General features: G+C 38.2%; 1 protein-coding gene across 1 annotated transcript; it reads right to left on the reverse strand.

Moving 5' to 3' along the window:
* Positions 1–857: 857 nt before the first annotated feature.
* CUNH4orf17 (chromosome unknown C4orf17 homolog) lies at positions 858–11,526 on the reverse strand. The gene is made up of 8 exons (XM_089527093.1): positions 11,264–11,526; positions 9,290–9,469; positions 8,613–8,665; positions 7,972–8,121; positions 5,223–5,304; positions 3,215–3,386; positions 1,368–1,411; positions 858–1,159 (listed from the first exon to the last, which is right to left on the reverse strand). Exons 1-8 carry the CDS (start codon positions 11,373–11,375, stop codon positions 951–953), a joined length of 1,002 nt encoding a protein of 333 aa, XP_089383219.1. The 5' UTR covers positions 11,376–11,526; the 3' UTR covers positions 858–950.
* Between the last annotated feature and the right edge of the window lie 4,122 nt (positions 11,527–15,648).

A 15,648-nucleotide genomic window follows, 5' to 3' on the forward strand; every position in this document is an offset into this window, starting at 1 on the left:
GCAGTATGTGTGCACATGCATATCTTGTAAGATTTCTGTGTAGTATTGGGTACCAACAATAGTTCTCTCACAATCCAATCCTTTCACAGACCAGAAAAGTACTGTTAAGAGCAATTAACTGTACTCCACTAGTATGAAGTATCAAGACTTACTTTATTCTTACAGATGTCTGTGCAGTCTTGAGTATGAGGGTATTTTTCTTTGTTGGCTGGTTTTTCATTTCCATGAATAAATTGGTCCACCATTAGTTTTGTATATACTGGGCTGCATTTTGTGGAATGAATACTGATAGCATTTTTAAATAAAATAGATCTTGATACTTTATATGGGTGGAGTAGAGTTAATTGTTCTTAATAGTACTTTTCTGGTCAGTGAAAAGGATGAATTGTGAGAGAACTATTGGTTTGGCTCTGGTGAACTTTGAAAACCTATGTTAAACTCGCTGAAATGGCTGAGGTGTTAGCAAACCTATAAATTTCAGAGGGTCAGTGATGGTAGTTACAGACCAACAATGTCTAAAATATTGCATGATTTCTATAACTGCTGTAGATTTTCATTTTTTAAAAAAATGTGTTAGTTTTAAGTTTTTAAAAAACTGAATCTACGTATGCTGCATTAATTGTGAAATATACTCAAAACCCTGAATGTTATGAAGGATGGTTTACTTTTGCCTGAAAGGATGGAAATGTCCATGATTTATCCCCGTATCTAGAATAGGGCATATATCATTGACTCCTTTATAAGAGGAAAAAAATATTTTTATTTGTTTACCATTTTAGCATACTGTCAATTAAGATTTCCGATGCAAGTCTGTGTGTGCATTTAAGTAAAACATCTTAGGTAACAGCTTTTTTTTTTTTTAATGGAAGCTTGAAAGTGTGAGCCTAGTTAAGATAACTTTACAATGCATATTGTGTATGGAGAAAATGTCACACTTCTTTTCAGAGGTCCTAAATCTGAGCATCTTCCTTTCGATGAAAGTAGTGCCGCTTGGAGCGAGACTTCCTATACAGCAAATGAGTGCTGGTTTGTGATGATGCAGGAGCCTGTGCTAGGCTTTCGTGAGTTCCATTTCTGGTGTGAGAATTCTCTAATGGTAGATTATCTGAAGTTGGGATTTTGATTTTCTCTCTTGAGACTGAACGATTTCTGTCCTTTCCTGAAAGAGATTTTGTAAATCTAAGTTATAGAATATACTGAGAGTCTTGAGCTGGAATACCCACCCTCCTCGCAAACAAAAAAGCCCCATGCAGCTGAGGAGCTATCCTCATTGTCCTGCCATGAAAGCTATTATATAGCTTATCAAGTGGCAGGTTCTGGGAGGTCTCCATGTCATTTTTCTTGGGGTTTAAATGTCCAACACTTACCTACTCTTGATCTTTTACTAGCTGTTGATGCTTGACTTACAGGCCTAAGGAGGAAAAATATATTTTTGCAGTCTAAATGCACCTAAATATAAGGCATATACTACTTGATTAGAAAAGGGTGAGACAAAATTTTCACCACAGAAAATAATGAGTGAAAGGGGCATACTATATGTTACAACAAACTGGGATGTCATACTGTTTGTTACAAGAAACCATGGTGTGGTTTGTTGACATCTGGTTGGTTTCCTACCTCCAGTAACGAGCTTCAATTTATTAACAAGGTGCAAACTACTGCCTAAACCACAGTGGGCAAAGTGGCCCTCGAGAGGTTGGATTGAAAACCCCAGCAGCCCTAGCCAGAATAGTCAGTAGTGAAAAATGCTGGCTGCTAAATTCAACTCATGGCTTGTTTGTTGTTTAAACTGGTTTATTTGAACTATGGCTTAAATCTAGGGAGTTTATCACACAGGAGGAATTTCTCTTAATTTCGAATGAAAAGAAAGTGGGGCCAGAACGCATTCATGTGAATTCGCTAGTTCAGAGAATTTATGTGAATTCGAATTGCGTTCGAACTGACTTGCCATTGCCCGAAAATAACTTGCCATTGCCCGAAATTGCGTGTGGTAGTCTATCACACAATAACGTGAAACCACATGATTGCATTCAGACTGACTTCACATTGCCCGAAATTGTGTATGGTAGTCTATCATGCAGTAACATTAAACCCAATGATTGCATTTGGATTGCCATTGGATTATACTTCCAATTTCCCTTGTCTGATAAACTCCTAGGACTTGCCCTTGGCTTATTTCCCAACCAGAAATGTGCTGGGAAAAAGGAAGAGTAGAGAAACAAACCAGAGAAGGGGAAGACAAGGATAGAAATACCTTTAGAAATTACACTGGCAGATTTTTGGGGTTTTATTTTGCTTGCTTGTTTTTGCTTTTGCAGACACATTCCTGGAAAGAAAACTACCTGTATGCTTTAAAAATAATTTGTTTGCATTACTCATGCAATGGTCCCCAAACTGTGTTCTTTAAGGGATTATGGACATCTGGGAGCTCAAGTCCAAAATCTCTTAAAGGGCACAGTTTGGGGACCACTGCATACAATTTGGGAACTAATTCAGCATTGGGAGAGACAACACATTGCTTTTTATGTCACTTCTTGGTTTCTCATTACTTTTTGAATAAAATTTGTAATGGCTCATTACTTGAAAAATAGATTTTAAAAGTAATGGCTCATTATTTGAAAAAATAGATATTAAAAGTCCTCTAAAATGCTTTAACTACCCTTAGATGCAACTGTAAATAATGACTAGAAACTGTTAGTTGTGACTTCATTCACTCACATTACTTTGCTGTTGGAATGTTACTTCATTCCATTCCTGTTCCACACCCCACCCCAAGTAACTTGTTGCTGGCACCTTCATTACTTGTAACCCATTATTTTTAAATTTTGCTTCTGGAAAAATAAATTATGGAAGTTACCACTTCGCTTGTCAAGTGAAATTGGATTACAGTTATCAAAATAATGAGCAAAAACATTGTGCATAATCCTTTAAGCCCAGGGTGTTCCTTCTCAGATGGTGTGGTCTGTAATGAGCTTTAAATAAACTAGTATGATGTAGTGGCTGAGCAGTTGCAACTTTTGGCCACTGAAAAATTTTCATTTATAGTTCTCATCAAGCATGGCCAGTGATAAAGGACTGTAGCAGTAATAGTCGAAGACATCTAAAGAGACAAAGGTTTGCCATCCAAGTAATAAGTGCTCAAGGCATATACATGACTAGGGTATGATGGCTTTCCATGTAGCTCCATTTTCTACAGCAATTCCTCTGAATTTACCTGATCTGGTTGCTTTCATCTGGTGGTGTTTTCTGAATTCCCTTTCGAGACTTCAGCAGAGTCTGCAAATTCAGATTCTTTGCTTCATTTCCCGTCTGTACCTTTTGCTGATAATTCAGCAGATCACGGCTGGTCACATCAGAGCGTATGAAGTTAGACACAAACTCTTTCTCTGAAACATCAAGAAAGTAGAGTTTCAAAGAGACACTTTGCAGTTGAAATAGGTACAGGATGAGTATTCCTTATTTGGAATTCTGAAATCCAAAGTACTCCAAAATCTAAAACTTCTTGAGCTACAACACAAGTAGCATAGTATGTACTTGTACTGTATTTCTGAGGCTGGAGAGACATGTGAGGATCTGTGAAACCTGCCATTTCACAGATCCTCGGTCCCTTTTCAGCCTCATTATGACTGATTATGTACAATGTGCCCATGTTATACGTGGGCGTGCCATACGTGGCTTCCAGCATACGCTGGAAGCTTGCGCTAGAAGAAGCCTTGGCATGCCCAGAAGAAGTAATGGGGCGTGTCGCGGGCACAAGCCTCATTACTTCTAATGGGGCTCCAGCATACTTTTTTTTCCTTTACATGGGGGAGTCCAGAACGGATCCCTCGCATAAGAAAAGAGTGCACTGTATATGCAAATATAGGTATTCTTTAAAAAAAACCACGTGTAATATGGTCCCAAGGATTTTGGATAAGGGATACTAAACTGCTAGAATATTAGTGTGGCATCTTACAGTCCGCTCGCCCCATATGAAGGTTTGCCGTACGTGGACTTAAGCTCACTCAGATGGCAAGCCCGTGGGGACAAAATGGCATGTGTGGAGGCGGCATGTGTGCAGAGGCAGCAGGCAGGGGTGCACCATCATTGAAATCAATGGGAATTGAGGTCCCACAGTTTTTCCCATTCGTGGAGGAGGGTCTGGAATGGATCCCCCACATATACAAAGGGCCCACTGTATTAAGAACTTTGATATCCAGCACATTCTTGTGTGAATAGAGGGGAAAATCCTGATCCTTTTTCAATGGGAGAGCATGTTCTGCACAAGCCTACCCCACAGACAAACTGCACTGGGCCCTTGGTATCTGGTGGAGTTTGGTTCCAGGACCCCCCATGGATACCAAAATCTGTGGATGCTCAAGTCCCATTAAATACAGTGGCATAGTAAAATGGTGTCCCTTATATAAGATAGTAAAATCAAGGTTTGCTTTTTGGAATGAATGTATTTTTAAAATATTTTCAAGCCAATTGGTGTTTGAATACATGGATAAAAAAAATCTCTGGATATGGAGGGCTGACTGTAATTCCAGAATGAGAAAACATTGGCTTAAATTTGGTGAGCACACTACTGGCCCTGATTGTAGAAATGGTTCATTACCTCAGGTTAAACACGTCTTACTAGAAATCACATTTTGAAATATAAATCTGTAATATTAACAAGGAGATGAGGCTGGGAGTACTTCTCCATTCTGAAAGAAAGAAAATGATTTCCAGAGCTTTCTATTCAGTTCATTTTTGCCTTAATACTTATCTAAATCAGTCTGGTTCTTTCTAAATATAAAACCCTATGTTAAATGAAGTATCACAAGACTGAGGTCCAAAACACACCGCAGAAATAATCCAGTTTGAGACTGCTTTAACTGCCCTGGCTCAGTGTTAGGGAATTCTGGGAACTGTAATTTTGTGAGATATTTAGCCATCTCTATCAGAGAGCTCTGGTGTCACAATAAACTACAATTCCCAGGCTTCCCTAGCACTGAGCCAGGGCAGTTAAAGCGGTCTCAAAGTGAATTATTATTGTGGTGTGTTTTGGACCTGAGGGACAGAATTATCCCAACTGACATACATTCAGCCATTAGCATTTGTAATTAGAAGGAATTAATCTAACTTTGTGTGCATCTTGAAAAATTTCTGTTTTAAAAGATACTTTAAAAACCTCACATAGTGTAATAAAAAGTGGTTAATGTTCTACTTGTGTGCAATTATTATATTTCTCTTCTTACCTCTTATACTTGCTCTTGCAAACCAATTTTGAATCTCTGCAAGGGAGTCTGTCTGTAAAATATCACGAAGCTTTTCAAGTATCTAGACGAAAGGCAGAATTGTTAAAAAATAGGCATTCCAACAGAATTGCTAGCTTTATTTTTCAAATCTGTTTATTCATTTTAAAGCTTCAGTTTAATTTAGGCCCATAGTTGATAGCATTAGGTAAAATATAATCAAAAAGATGGACATATTTCCAGGGAAAAAACACTACTTTTTGTTGTATGTGTTGGGGGGATTTACCATACATTCTCATGCATAGAGTTGGGCATTGTTTTATACGATGCATAATGTTTAGCCTGTCTGATATATTCTGGTACAAATATTTCAGTTTTCATATGATTCCAGATGCTGGATATGAGCTGGTAGATTAGAATTCAAGGAAAACAAAGTTGTTTTCTGTATTTATATGCAAGGAGGAGACAAGATTCATTTGCATGCCATTCATCTTCCACAGATTTTGATGATGTCATGCAAAAATGGAAGCACAGGGAATATAACTTGTCCAAAACTGTGACACACCCCCGCCCCCGGTCCCCTGGGTTAAAAGAAAACATTTAAGCTATATGTGCAGAAGGCATTTGATGTAGAAGTTCCTAGCTGTTCCATGAACTACTGAAGGACTGTTAAACTCCCTCTGTCTCCTTGTTCTTCAGGAGAGTTTTTTTGCTGGAATTATGCATCTAATTTCAGTTCAGAGGCATGCTCTAAAAGTTCAGGAGACTTCGGGATCCCCTCTAAATATTCAGTAATGTCATATGTTTAAACGTTCCTCCAACTAGCAAGATGCTAACAATAGGAATGAGTCTGGCAGTCAGCCAATATTTCTATTGCAAATAGCATAACAGGAAGAAAATCTGTATCCTGATATCTAGGTCTGATGAATATTTCAGTAAACACATTTTACAACTAGGCATACAGGAATAACATAAAAAGAGTTTTGTTGATTCCGAGCAAAGTCCTGCCTATTCTAGTACAGTATGGATATGTAATCTTACCATATATTTTTTTCTTTCCTTTTTGAGATTATTAATGTTTTCAGGTTTTTATGTTTTTATGTTCTTACACTTTTATTCTTTTAACTGTGGTTTTAATGGTGCAGTAGCTAATGCTGCAATATTGTAATTGTAATTTAACCTTGTTGTGATCCCGCTTCAATCCACCGGGAGAGGCGGGAAGATAGAAATAAAAATGATTATTATTATTTATTAATATTTAGCATGAACAATCCAATTTATAATCAAGTATAAAGAATTAGGAGGTGAAAAGAGGAAGACAAAGGGGGGGAGGAGGAGACATACAGCTAATACACAGTAGGACTCTGACCCCTGCAGTCCTGACTAATGAAAAGAAACATTTAAAAATGGGGGAAAATACTGTTCTACCATTACAACATGCTTTCAGCCTCATGGGGAGGCAATGGCAAACCTCCTCTGAACAAATCTTGCCAAGAAAACCCCATGATAGGTTTGCTTTAGGGTCACTATAAGTCAGAACTGATTGGAAGACACACAACCGCAACAACAATAGCAGATCCAACTAAATAATTTTGCTAAAATTACCAATAACCATGGCCACAGATTGTACATCATTAGATTTCTTATTCCTGCAGAAGTCCATAAATAGTTTCCAATCTTTCAAAAAGTCTTCAGTTGACTTTTCCTTTAGAACTCACATTAATTTGGTCATTTGGGCTAACTCAGCAAACCTAAGAATCCATTTTCCATTACTGGTGCTTCAGTCAGTTTCAAAGTTTGAGCAAGCAATATTCTTGCTGTTATTGTCACATATTGAAGAATATCAATACAGTATATGACAATAGCATGTGCCATTTCTATTATGTTTCCCATGGTCACATGCTTTTTTTCTTTTTCTGAATTAAACAGCTCCAAAACCTGGGAGTTGCTGTAGCCCAAAGATAATTTTGGTGCACTTTTCTCTGTCCATCCCAGCTTGTTAAGCCATTACCATAATTTATCTATCGTTATTAACTGGGATCAAGCCTTGAATTTTTAAAAAAAGTCCTTTACTTCCATCTAGAAATTTCTTGGGATTCTAATCCTCTGTCTATCCTCAGACCATGTTTATGAAAACTAGGTTCTTAACTGTTCTGTTGGAGATGGAGAAGTACTGCAGGGTTGTTGTTTGTTTCTCACAAGTTGCAGGAGAGGATGCCATGTCCAAAATTGTTTTGGATACTACTAATCTCAACTGCTATCTGCAGATTTAATGTAAAATTCCATTTGGATTGTGGCAATACAAAACAATTCAGGAATTAATGAGATTATTCAAGACCGCTCTCTGAAACCTACAACGTTGAATTAGGATTTATTTCACTGTTTCAGCATTCCTCCATTCTGTAACGTAAGAACCAAATTTATCCTGAGACTTGAAATGGAAATGTAAGAATTTATTCTGCTTTTGAAATGTTCTGAATAATTATTTGGCATGATAATGAGTTCCATAAAGCTCAAAAGCTTGGACCGTCAACATTTCTAAAATGGTTCCCTCTGTTTATGGGGTTATTATTGCCATTTTTCCTGTGAGCCATTTCCCCCACAGTTTAAACAGATTGTTTGGTTTCAGATTGACTGTGCCATCTATATATGTTTTCTTAGAGGTAAATCCTAGAGCTTTTAATGTGAATTACTTTGCACCTATAAGATGGGAGAATATGATATGTAATAACCATTCATGATTTTATCTTACTTTTATTTCATTTTCCAAGTAGGTTGGAGCATAATTAATATTCTCTGTGATTTCTGGTCTGTATCGCATTGCTTGGCCAGATGAAAGATGGTGATCCTGGATGGTCGTACTCTGTGGACGTTCTGTTAGATATCTCCTCACAGGGTCATCCTGATGACAACAGAGAAGAATTCTAATGAAGAAGTATATGGAAGTCTACCATGCTTGTAAACATTTTATTTTTGTTTGATATGTGGTTATTTTGTATACCTTGCAATACTTATAATACATTGAAGCAGATATTCAGATTATAAATATCAAAGATCTCACCCTTTTTTGGTATTGCTGGTTGTAGCGAGAGGTGATTTGACAACAACCAAAAAAGCCCAGCATTACGACCAGACCAAACAACATATGGATTTAAATTGAAGTAGTTGCAGTGGGGTGAGAGGTACATTTTTGCACCTAATCTGCAAGTCTAAAAAAAAAAAAAAACCCTACTTCATATTCAAATATGAGGCATTAATTGCTTAAAATTCATATTAAATGTATAAGAATACAGATGTTTCATACATGCACGCTGGTATAGTGGTTTAGCGCAGATATCTAGAACACAAGAAGTCTTGATTGTTTAATTTATAACTGATCACATAACAGATTACCTTTTTCTTTAACAGTGGGGTGTTTATTAATCTTCTTGAGAGTTCATTTAGCTCTAGAATATAATAGGATATGAGATTTAATTAATAGAGTAATAATGGATTAAAGGTTGATGAGACCATTTGAAAAACACTAATTCAGTGCGGTGTTTAGTGTACAGTGGGTACCCTCAGTTCAAGTGTGGGATATTACATTGATATATAAATATTTTTGTACAAACAATGCACAATCCTGTATCTTTATTGACTGAAAATCTGAAAATTCTCAAAAGGAAGTACTTTGGATGGCAAATCTACTTTGAATTTAGTTTAGTTACATGGTAGGACTGCCAAGATAGCTCTTTGCTACACTCTCTCTATAAACTTTATGCTGGTCTGTGATCATAATAAATATTATCTATATGTCTCTACAAACTTCTTGGCTCCCTTTGTCCCTCTTGTTACCGACTATCCAGAGACAGCAGGGTACAATTTGTCCCTATGGCTCCTAGCCACCGATCTCTCTAAAGCAATGGAGAGACAAGAATTTAAAAGCAAGTGTAAAGATATCAGCAGTTGGAAGTAATAATGTAATTATTGGTGAACATTTTATCTACTTCTCATAAAAGTACACAAAAGTCCAATTGTGATTTGGAAACAGAGGAGTCGTACTCAATGTAACAACAGCTATGATTACTTACGTTCAGTTTTCAGCTTGGGTAGGTTTTGCCCCAGGTTAGGCAGAGTAGTGCTAGGAAGAGAAGTATTACCAGCTGTTCCTGTGTGCCTATATAACTGATTGAATGCTGAGCTTGGTAAGATGAAGTGTCCTTCATTGAATCCTCGGTCTTTTACAACACAGACTGGTGTATCATTTAACCCTGAGCAAAAAAGAGAAAAGAGAAAAAAAGTGTCCTTCTAATATCTTCTTAGTTGTGTTGGGTTTGTCAAAATAGTACCATGCCAACATGGGTGCTGAAACACATCTTGATTCATGAAGCATGTTGATCGTGAAATGTTTGGGACAAGAGTCCACTCTGTTCATCACATGATTCTAAATCATGTGATCATGTGTGATCATATACATGTGAGCTATCACAGATTAATCCTATAGACAGAATGTTCACTTCATCTCTTGACTATTCAATCACAATGTTGTTCCATGGGAAAAAATCTCACAAGGCTTGAGAGTCACAAGTGATTCAGATGAGTTTGTGAACCAACATGTGATGAAACCATGTCCTATGAGGAACGACTTAGGAAGCTGGGGATGTTTAGCCTGGAGAAGAGGTGATATGAAAGCCCTGTTTAAATACTTGAACAGGTGTCATATTGAAGAGGAACAAGCTTGTTTTCTGCTGCACCAGAGAACAGAACCCGGAACAATGGATACAAGTTACAGGAAAAGAGATTCCACTTCAACATTAGGAGGAACTTCCTGACAGTAAGGGCTATTTGACAGTGGAACACACTTCCTCGGAGAGTGGTTGAGTCTCCTTCCTTGGAAGTCTTTAAACAGAGGCTGGATGGCCATCTGTTGGGGATGCTTTGATTGAGAGTTCCTGCATGGCAGAGGGTTGGACTGAATGGCCACATATGGCTAAAAATGCGTTGGCTCAAGTCCCTTTTTGTTTTAATAGAGGCACGGTGCTCATGCCATTCATTCTTAGAATCATAGAATCAGAGAGTTGGAAGAGACTGCAAGGGCCATCCAGTCCAACCCCCTGCCATGAAGGAAATCTAAATCAAAGCATCCCTGACAGATGTCCATGCAGCCTCTGTTTCATATCACCTCTTAACCTTCTCTTCTCCAGGCTAAACATCCCCAGCTCCCTAAGTTGTTCCTCATAGGGTATGGTTTCCAGACCCTTCACCATTTAGTCACCCTCCAGTTTCTCAAAATCCTTTTTGAATTGTGGTGTCCAGAACTAGAAACAATATTCCAGGTGGGGCCTGACCAAAGCAGAATAGAGTGGCACTATTACTTCCCTTGATCTAGACACTATACGTCTATTGATGCATTGACCTTGTTAGCTGCTGCAGCATACTGTTAACTCATGTTCAACTTGTGGTCTACTTGGACTCCCAGATCCCTTTCACGTGTAGTCTCTTTCAGCCAGGTGTCATCAATGTTCTCCATTCATAATGCGTGTAAAAATACATGCATTTATTGAACAAGGTCTTGGTTCCTTACTCGGTTATTTATTTAGCCATCCCTAGCTGGATTGGCCTTTCCTTATTTTAACTTCCTCTCTGTTTTTACTTTGTCCCAGCCATGTGATTTGAGAAAGATTTAAGTTGCCAGAATGAAAACTGGAGACTTCTCCACTTTTCATGTTTGTGTAGGAGAGGGAATTTTACCTGGTAACAAGCCCCCCCCCCCTGCTGAAATCCCCTCTTCTACACAACCATTAATGGTATATGAGCTCTTTCCAGTTCTCATTCTGGCAACCCTAAGCATGATGTGCTTCCCAGGAGCAGCAAATGGATTGTCATTATTATATTTTGAAGTATATCAGCTGTGCAACTGCAAACCCAATTGTGGTACCTTTACCTTCTGCAATGCTATATGCATGTTGAACTACAAAAAGTTGCATGAAATGTACAACTTCTGCTCCAGAACCCAAGACCAAAGGAAATAATTGTATGTATCGACCTCCTGCTTTTATCTTTACCTTTAATGTGGCACACTGTCTTAGGATGTGGAGAGTGTCTGCTAACAAAGTAAGTTGTTTTCTCATACGGGTTCAGCTGAGGCTCAGGTTGGGCTTTGAAATTGATATTCATCTTAAGGCTGTCCTATTTTCTTTCCAGTTATTCTTGGTGTAACAGGAAACAGCAGCATTTCATCAGAGGGGGCTGTACTACTGGTAGCACAGAGGAAAATATGAGTCAGACCCATGAACGCAAGATATTATTTTTGAGAGTATGTTTGCACTTCTCTCTCCATTTCTTTTTACACACCTACAGAGGTTGGATATGCTTTCTACAGATGCTGAATATGCAGCTCCCAGCATATTTCACCCTTGACTTTGCCGGCTAGGGCTGATGGGAATTGCAGCCCAGCCTCTAGAAGGCCACATGATTCCTGCTTGTGTTATACGGAACGTCCATGCAAAGTGACTTACAAATGAAAATATTAAAAGAAACATATCAAATGAACCCATAACGTGCCATAAAACAGCACCAGATAAAACTGTACACAGTGGGAAAATCAATAAAATGTGTTTTATTTATTGAAAATTATTTTTAGGCTACTTTTAAAATTAAAACTCTGAAGGCATCATAAAAGGTAACACAACATACAAAACAAATCCAATACAAATCCAATAATTCAACATTCAATACAAATTCAGTAAGAAAGAGAACCTACAAATAAAACCAGCAGCCCCAGCATGATGGGAAAATCCGTGTAGATAGAGAATATCTGAACTACTTAAGGAAAGACTGACTCCAGAAGAAAAGGCCCTTCTCCCTTGTACTTAGCAGCCTAACTGCTGTTGGTGATAGGAAAGTGAAAAGAGTTTCCACTGATGACAGAGTGCAAACAGGCTTGTGCAGGAAAAGATCGCCCTTCAAATAACTGGTCCAAAGTAATTTTAATTTTTTAACCAGAAAATCAGTACTTCAAATTGTCTCATAAGTACCGGCAGCCAAACTGCTGATGAAGTATCAATGTCAAATGAGCAATTTCTGAATCACCTGTAAAGCTGGCCCCTCAAAGAACACAGTACTCCAACCTGGCTGTCACCATAGCATGAAAGTTGGATGTATCCTTCAGATTCTTTGATGAAAACTGGGACATGTGTGGTAAAGATGGCAAAAGTTATTAAAGTGGAAGAAATACAATTCAGGGCTGCACCCACACTGCAGAAATAATCCAATTTGACAACACTTTAACTGCTTTGGCTCAATGGTGTGGAATCCTGGGAATTGTCATTTGTTCTGGCATTAGAGCACTCTGACAGAGAAGGCTAAACATCTCACAAAACTCCCAGAATTCCATAGCATGAAGCCATGGCAGTTAAATTGGTGTGAAATTGGATTGTTTCTGCAGTGCAGATGCAGCCTAGGAGAGGCTGCAGCAATTTACTTTTGCTTGGCCTATTAGGAAAAGCAAGCTTCTGCCCTGTTCTCCTCTCCTCCCTGCTCAGTTGAGTGCAAACTACTAAGGCACTTCAGACAGTTTGCAACATTTGGAGTAAGCCATGGGCAAAGGGGGAAAGGAGGATGAGAAGAGAAAATGGGACACTTGAAAAGAAATGACAGAGGATTAATCAAGACTGTCCTGCCAATTTGGGATAGTTTAAAGGTGGAGAATAATCAAGGCAAATCCTCCCTCACCAGCCTAAGATGGCGAAAATAAAATTCATAAAATGCTTGGTAGAATAACACACATCCTTTGATAGCTTCATTTTGTGCCTTCTTTTGCAATCTTTAAACTCAGGATGGGTAACCTTTGCTCAACCATATTTTTTGGAATGCAACTTCCACAATTCCTTACTAATATCCATTAACCATGCTGCGTGAGGTGACTAAACATTGTCTAGAGTCTTTGCTCATTCTGATTCTTTCTCACTTATTTCTTTCTGAAAAGGGGGGGGGGGGGACTGTTAAATCATAGGATCCACTACATAAAAAAAACCCTGAAGATCAAGCATAATAAGACTATGTTTTTCATCTCTTTTTGTAGAGATACTCCCTAAATGGTGAAATGTATCTACTTAATACAGCACACATACAGTACATCTCTGAGGAAATACTACTGTGTGAAGGGGAATATATGTCACTCTTTACGTCTAGTTTGGCTGTTCTCAGTACACAATCCTTTTGCCAGTGCACAGTATATGTCCTGATGTATATTCAAAACTGCTAAAACTGACTATATGAGTCTGCCTTATATTGAGTCTGACATTTAATATCCATCTAGCCCAATATTGTATATTTTGATTGGCTGTAGCTCTTGCAATGGTCTGTCTGATTCTGTTAGCTGAAGATGCCAAGGCATAAAATGGACTTTTCTACATGCAAAGAATATACTATGCCACTTATCTGTAGTCTTTCCCACTTGTAAGTGGTCTCTGCAGTTACAGATCCAGAGTACACTAAAGCAATTTCAAAAGCAGTTTGGGAAGCTGTTCTTTGGTACAAGGGAAAAAGAGATCACATCTTGAATGGCAGAAAATTGGCCCCCAGATCCTAAACACATTTATGTGGAACTTGGTTGATCTCATTATTTCTAAATAACCATATTAAGGAGTACAGCCTGTGAGCTTAAGTATTCACATACAAATACGTTCTACTGCAGTTAAGGCAACATAAGGTCAGCTCTGATTAGTATTTGGATGGGAGACTACCAACAAATATTGGGTGCTGTAGGTTATATTTCACTTCTATGTGTCCCTTGCCTAAGGTAACCCTAGGAAATTCATTGGGTCTGCATAAGTTGACAGGTGAGCTGAAGGCGCACTTGCACACACATAGACATTCCTTAGCATCATTACAGAAGAGCATTGTGCCAAATTTCTTTAACAGAACTCAGAATGAACCAATCTATCTTTGGCTGCAGAATGGCTTAAGCCCTTATTTGCTCTAATAAAATGATGAGGCAAAACAGTATAGGAATCCATATATATATATATATATATATATATATATATATATATAATAAATAAAGTACCTGCTATATAGTCATAAGAGGAGGTATTTTGTCCAATAACACAAGCTGTTGTGCTTTCTTATTTCAGAGTGGGTTGTTCTGTCTCTTGTTCTGTTCTAGGTTTAAAATAATTTACACTGAACAGGCAAAGCAGTTTTTGCAATTACTGTATATATCCAGCCTTTGTCTCAGCTAATATGAGACAGCCAGACTTCAACTTACATTTTGCTCTCTTTACACTCCCTGTCTCTTGGCTCCACTGAACATCTCAGGGAACAAACATGAAGGCAACAGTCTGGAATCCAAATTTGGAACCCAAGAATCTTTTCTCTCCAGTGTTCTGTATGCATCATTTTCTTTATGACATCTTCCAAGCTCATACAGTTAGTTGCACAGTAAGCGCACTGTTGTTTTTGTATTGTAGAAGTTGTGTTGTAAGCAAAATTGTAAAATAAGCAAAAAACGTAATATACTCTTTAAATCCCACTGGAAGCGGTATTTGTTTTCATGGGCATGTAGCCTGTATACGAAGATCAAATAAAGGTCAAATATAATGAAAAATTAAGCTATTTCTAATTAAGGAGGAGAGCTGGCCGTGAGATTTCTAGCCCTTTTGGGTTTTCCTACTGTTTTGTCCATCTCTCCCCCCTCCCCCCTTTCTTTATTTAATTTTTATCCTTCCTTTTTCTTTGCACAGGACCCAAGGCAGCTTTACCACAGCAAATATATTTAGAATAAAAAGGCTCCCTTCTGGATACTGGACATAACAGGGGAATCAAGTGTAGAATAGTGTAATCCAGTGTGCCACTAGATGGTACTATTTCATATCTTTCAACATTCCATACAGGACGTTTTCTCTATTTCTCTATTCTTGAGGTCTTGTAGTACCAAAAATCTCACAACTGTGAAAGGAGGACTGTTCTCTACCTGCTCTGTGAACTATTCATTTAACCTGGAATGACTTGTCCTGGTCTCTGGGTCCCTGAAGTATGGTGTGTTTAATTTTCTCTTTTTCAAAACCTTTTAACAAATAACCAAGCAGGTAATCTTGCAATGGATGCAGTTGTATTTGGCATTAAAATACTGCAACTCAAAACATATCCAGCCATTCTTGTGGTCCTAAGAAGAGCAAAGGAATGAGAAGAAACACAGTCTGGATCATGGGTTACATAGGATGGAAACAATGCACTGCTGTTTGGTCTGCAGTATATCAGCAATGCCATAGACACCTTCGCTGGGAGCATGCATGTCAAGAGATGTGGAGAGGAAGAGTGAAAGCTGCAGAAAAGAGTCATTGATTTGGATTAGTATTGGATATGAGATGATAAATCAGTAGAAACCAACAAGCCCACCTTGAGACATTTTTCTGTTTGAGGCAAAGAGCAGAATGTCATTCTCACT

Source organism: Sceloporus occidentalis, unplaced genomic scaffold, assembly GCF_023333645.1.
Source record: "Sceloporus occidentalis isolate IW3139 unplaced genomic scaffold, rSceOcc1.0.p SCAF_5, whole genome shotgun sequence".
Classification (NCBI taxonomy): Eukaryota; Metazoa; Chordata; class Lepidosauria; order Squamata; family Phrynosomatidae; genus Sceloporus; species Sceloporus occidentalis.

Bases quoted from the DNA above. Each gene is read 5' to 3' on its own strand.
- CUNH4orf17 (XM_089527093.1), bottom strand. From the start codon at position 11,375: ATGAATATCAATTTCAAAGCCCAACCTGAGCCTCAGCTGAACCCGTAT. The intron at 5,305-7,971 runs GTAAGATAAAAT...CCTTTCGTCTAG, and splicing joins ACTTGGAAAATGAAATAAAA to ATACTTGAAAAGCTTCGTGA. The intron at 1,160-1,367 runs GTAAGTGTTGGA...AATCTCTTTCAG, and splicing joins TAGTAAAAGATCAAGAGTAG to GAAAGGACAGAAATCGTTCA.